This window comes from Propithecus coquereli, unplaced genomic scaffold (assembly GCF_000956105.1).
Source record: "Propithecus coquereli isolate 6110/MARCELLA unplaced genomic scaffold, Pcoq_1.0 Scaffold79, whole genome shotgun sequence".
Classification (NCBI taxonomy): domain Eukaryota; kingdom Metazoa; phylum Chordata; class Mammalia; order Primates; family Indriidae; genus Propithecus; species Propithecus coquereli.
Window position 1 is genome coordinate 122,149 of NW_012154062.1, and position 5,339 is coordinate 127,487.

General features: G+C 43.5%; 1 protein-coding gene across 1 annotated transcript in view; it reads left to right on the top strand.

Annotated features, from left to right (window-relative positions):
• Positions 1 to 641: 641 nt before the first annotated feature.
• MICU3 (mitochondrial calcium uptake family, member 3) overlaps positions 642 to 5,339 on the top strand; it is a 135,029-nt gene continuing 130,331 nt past the window's right edge. The window contains exon 1 of the mRNA XM_012662901.1: positions 642 to 1,022. Coding sequence (XP_012518355.1) covers positions 642 to 1,022 — 381 coding nt within the window. The remainder of the gene's footprint in view (positions 1,023 to 5,339) is intronic.

Below are 5,339 nucleotides of genomic sequence, written 5' to 3' on the forward strand. Positions count from 1 at the left end.
GAGAAATGACACGTGAAAAATGCTATGAAGTTTCTATATAGGGTTTACTGATATGCCTGGAGCATTTTGGTTAGTTAGAATCATGGGATCAGAAGACGCTCACCTATCCAACTCCATTATTTTATAGGAAATTATAACACCATTATAATTAAACCATTATCATTAAAATTATTCACTACCCTGAGTCAGAAGACTGGATACCGTTAGGGGATGTGTCTTTCTTAGAGGAGCGCTGACCAGTGCTCCCAGACCCACCCGACAAAGCAGAGGCGAGCGGCCCAGCAAGCGGAGGGGCGCCCTGACGCCCAGTCACACGAGGATTCTGCGGTGTTCCGCTGACCCCGCTGCACCCGGCGGGGTTGGGTTCTCGCGCAACCAGGTGCCGGCGAGGTTATTTATGACTGCGTAGTTGCGGGGCTAAAAAGCAGCCGGGATCCGCCGCATCCTCCTGGCTCCCCCTGGGCCAAGCCCCCCGGTCCCCTCAGCTGAAGGCCGCTCTGGGGGGACCCCAGGCCGTGCGCTCGCAGGCGTCGCTCTCGGACAGCGGAGAACCGCTCCGCACCGACTTCTCGCGAGGTTTCGGCTCCCCCGTTCGCCCCCCCTTCCGCCCCCTCCCAGCTCCCGTGCGGGCGGCTGCCGCTATGGCTGCGCTGCGGAGGCTCTTGTGGCCGCCGCCTCGGCTGCCGCCTCCGCTGTCGGCTCACCAGCCCTTCCTAGGGCCGTGGGGGCGGCCTGCGGGGACAGCCCCGGGCCTTCCTGGGCGGCCCTTCTCCTGCCGGGAGGATGAGGAGCGAGCTGTGGCCGAGGCGGCTTGGAGGCGGCGGCGGCGCTGGGGCGAGCTGAGCATCGCGGCGGCGGCCGGCGGGGGTCTCGTCGGCCTCGTGTGCTACCAGCTGTACGGGGAGCCCAGGACCGACCCACCTGCGCCCGGACGTCCCTCAGAGAGCGCGGCCGCAGAGCCCGAGGAGCCACCCCGCGGCCGGGGGCTGCTTCCCATCCCGGTCGCGGCTGCCAAGGAGACCGTAAGTGCGTGAGCGCGTGCGCGCACCGGGGCCGGCCCGCAGGTGACGCCCCCGGGTTGGGCGGCCAGGTTCTCCACCTGCGCCGGGGAAGGCTGGGGTGACAACCGCGCGGGGTGCGTCCGAGACTGTGGGCCACCGTGGCGCTGGACACTGGAGGTTGTGGAGACACTGAGCCCTGAGGCCGCGGGTGGGGAACCTCCTGTGAGCGAGACGGAGACCTCTTAGGCCGGACGGCCTGGGGTCCTCTCACCCGCGTGTTGGGAGGACATAGGTGATGCTGTCATTGAAACAGCAGGACTTTAAAGGTTGCTACAGCTGCTATCAACCTAAATCCCAAACCAACACTCCTCCCCTTAAAAAAAAAAAAAAAAACTCAGAAATGAAGGTCATGACCGGCAGAAAGTGGACGGCTGCCTGTGTGGGAAAAGGGAACCTCCAGCCCTGGCAGCGCGGCAGCAAATGACCCGGGAGGTCCAGTGCCATAGGATGAGTTTTGAAGCAGTGATCTGAGGTCTCAAAGCCATCACATTAGCGCATGGAAATTTGTTAGCCCCAGGGGCTAATGCATGCTAAATGTGTATGGCCTCCTTATAGGTCAGAAGGAATGGGGATGTTACTAGACTGGGAATGAAAAAAGCATTAATTCAAAAAAGAGTATACGTATTTCTCTTCCCCCCACCACCACTAAAGCCAGAATCCCTTAAGTAGATACAATAAAACAGAAGATGGATAGGACAGCAAAAGAAGGAGACTGAATGAAGCTAACTCTTGCAGAGGAACATGATGTGAAAATGAACAAGTGGTCACATTATGTAGTTAATACAAGGTATGGATAAATGCAAGGCAAGGATAAATAAAGGAGCGTGTTTTTGTCACATCAGTCTTTTTAATAGTCATAAATGACTAGGAAAATAGGGAAATTTTCCTTGTAAGACTGGAAGAGTGCGAAAGGCTTAGATGAAAATAATTTAGAAAAGAGACAGCTATGCTGTTTTAAGTTCAATGAAATTTATATAGCCTTCATTCTTTGCCTAAATATACAGTGGTCATCTGATGTAAGCACATCAGTTCTTTTGGTGGAGGTTGTCAATGCATTTAGTTTAGGGACTCTACTTTAGGGACTATAGGGCAGCAGATCACAAGCACACAACGTAAAGAACTTTTATTCAATGAATATTTGAAATACTAGGAAATGCCTTCAATCTTCATTACCCCTCCCACTATCCCCCGACTCCCATACACATATACTTTTGTGGCTTCAGAAGCGGAATAGCATTAGACTTGTGCCCTGATTAACCAAGTCAGAACTTTGAATCAACTGCAGTTGATCTGGGAACTGATTAGTAAGGTAGGGAACATTCAAATAGTATTTTCTCTTCTTTCTTTCTTCCTTTCTTTTTTTTTTTTTCTTAAGTAAATGTTACTTTTAAAGTTGAAAGACAATATTAGCAGTTTTTAAAAGACTACACTCAGAAAGCTAGAACTCTGGCTTCACCACCTGCTAGTTGTATCATTATGGACAATTTACTTAACCTGTCATTGCCTGTTTCCTCATCTGTAAAATGAGGCTAATAGTCGGGTAGCGTGTTATGAGAGTTAAATGAGTTAATACAGTATATTTAAAACAGAATGATACCTCTGGCGAGTAGTGAACATTCACTATATCGATTTTACTTTTTATTTTATTCATTTATTTACTTGTCTATTTTTATTTACTTACATTATTATTGCTTAGCGTTTATGAAAATTCCTGTGCATTGTTTTAGAAGTCAAATAATACTTAGTACTGTGTCTTACCCTTCCCAAGTCTCTAGTACTATATTCTGATTGTCATGCCTTTTGTATGTGACCTTTTTTCTCTTTCTGAAAAAATTTATAATCTCTTTATCCCTGGTGTGTGAAATTTTTATAGTAATTTGCTTTGATGTGGACATTTTTTCATTGATTGTGCTAGGTACTAAAGGGCCCTTTCAGTGTGGACATTCATGTCTAACAGTTCTGTGTAATTTTCTTGTATTATTTCTTTCACATTTTCTCTTCTCCCTTTTTCTATTACTTTTTTCTGGAACTACTGTTAATATCATGTTAAAACTCCTGATAGATCCCAGTCTAATTCTAATCTTTATTATATACCAGTTTTAAAAATCTTTTTGTCTGTTTATTTATTTTTATGGGAGGTATCTTGGACTTTATCTTCCAACCTTCCTTCTGAATTTTGTATTTCAGCTATCCTAGTTTTTTAATTGAAAGAACTATTTTGTGTTCTCAGATGTTCAAGTGTTACATGCATTCTGTTTGGTTTCATGGCTGCTGTATTTTCTCTTTTCGTTGTGAGGATATAAATTACAGTTTTGCTTTATCTTCTGCCCTGTGCATTGCTTTGCTTCTTCCAGGTTCTTTTTTTATTTCTGTTTGAATTTATAAGCTCTTACCTTCATTTTGGTGGTTTTCCTCACATATGTGTGGTTGTTGCCTATCTATTATTTCAGAACCACTTAGAAGGTCTTTGTATATCAACGTGGCTGTTCATTTGGTCATCTGGGCTTATTAGAGTAGCATCTAAATGTCAGTATTTTATAGCTCTTTTTCCCTGGTACTGCTGAGTTTCTCCAAAGAATAGGAGAAGTGGAAAGGGCAGTAATCTGAATGTAGGCACGTGTGCACATATGTGGAAGAACATGTGTGTTGAGTGAGTATAATGATGTACGTAAGAGTGAACTATCTAATCCTCTGTTTTCAGCCCCTCCACTTACTCTGCCTCCACAGCTCCTTGTGTTCCCAAGGCCTTGTCTTTACAGCAAATAGCTTCCTCCATTTGGCCGTCTTCTCCACAGCACCCAGGTAGTGCCTCTGCTCCCTTAAGTGAATTATCACTCCTCCATCTCTTCAATTTTATAACAATTTGACAAATTCTCTGGAGTGCTTTAGTCTCCTCTCCCTTTCTCTTTTTCAGTTCTTGTGTATTTATACCTTTTTATGTTCCTTTATTGTGATTTTAGTGTGGTTAGGGGAGGAAGAGGTTGAAAAAGACTCTTAAGGTCAATCTCCATTTTTCAGAAATATTATTATTATTATTATTTTGAGACAGAGTCTTGCTCTGTTGCCCTGGGTAGAGTGCAGTGGCATCATCATAGCTCACTACATCCTCAGACTCCTGGGCTCAAGTGATCCTCCTGCCTCAGCCTTCTCAGTAGCCATGCCTGGCTAATTTTTCTATTTTTAGTAGAGACAGGGTTTTACTCTTGTTCAGGCTGATCTCGAACTCCTGAGCTCAAGCAGTCCTCTCACTTTGGCCTCCCAGAGTGCTAGAATTGTAGGCATGAGCCACCATGCCTGGCCCAGAAATACTATTTTAAACCTATGCTACTGCTTCGTTTATTATTTTTGATTTTCCTGAAGTGATAGAAATGATTCATTTTGATGTTTAAAACTAAAGCTAAGAAATTTTGATTTATAAGGCATCTTTTAAGCATTATGTTATGCTGAGCAAAAGTCTGTCATATAAATTAATCTGTACATGTTTTAAGAATAATTTAATTGGTAAGAGTGAACAGAAATGACTTACAGAAATGCAGTTCTATTACCATAGCCTTGAATATTTTTGTTTTAAAGACATTGACTCTAAACTTCTCTAGAAGGCGTGACTCCACAGATGTGTTAAAATATCCCTGCTTGTCTATACTGTCAGTTAATGACTTTATTGTAATCATTTGTGCATTGTTTGTCTTCTCTGCTTGTCTTGGCCATTTAAGGAGAGGCCCTGTGTTGGTCATGGTCACCTTTATATCTTCTTGCCTAGTATGGGGCTTAGCCCAGTAAGCACAATAAAGATGTGTTGAATAAGTAAGTCCATGCTAAATATTTGCATAGGACATATACACTGTGAGAATCAATAGTTTAATATTTTGTTCAGCTAAAGTAGTTATTTAAAGCATTAGAATTGGGAAGACTTCAGTCAAGGTCAAAATTCCAGGCTTTGGGAGATCAAATCATGTGAACTGTATTTACTTTAATTATGCAAGTTTGCCTTGCCAAAATTTTTCAGTCAACCATGGCCTTTGAACTTTATTAATATTATGAAGAGATGTTGACAGGATTCTATTTAGAACCTTACAGTTTTAGCCTTAAAGCACTATTTTTATTAGTGGAAAAAAATTTTGTTCTAGAACTGCCTTTTTTTTTAAGGCCCAGAATAAAAAAATCTGTTAAATTTTTTTAACATACTTCAGTATTTTGCTTATTATATAGAACACATGATCCATTGCATTATTTGTTCATTTTAAGATGCTTCAACTTAATTTAGTTGTACCCCAGAGT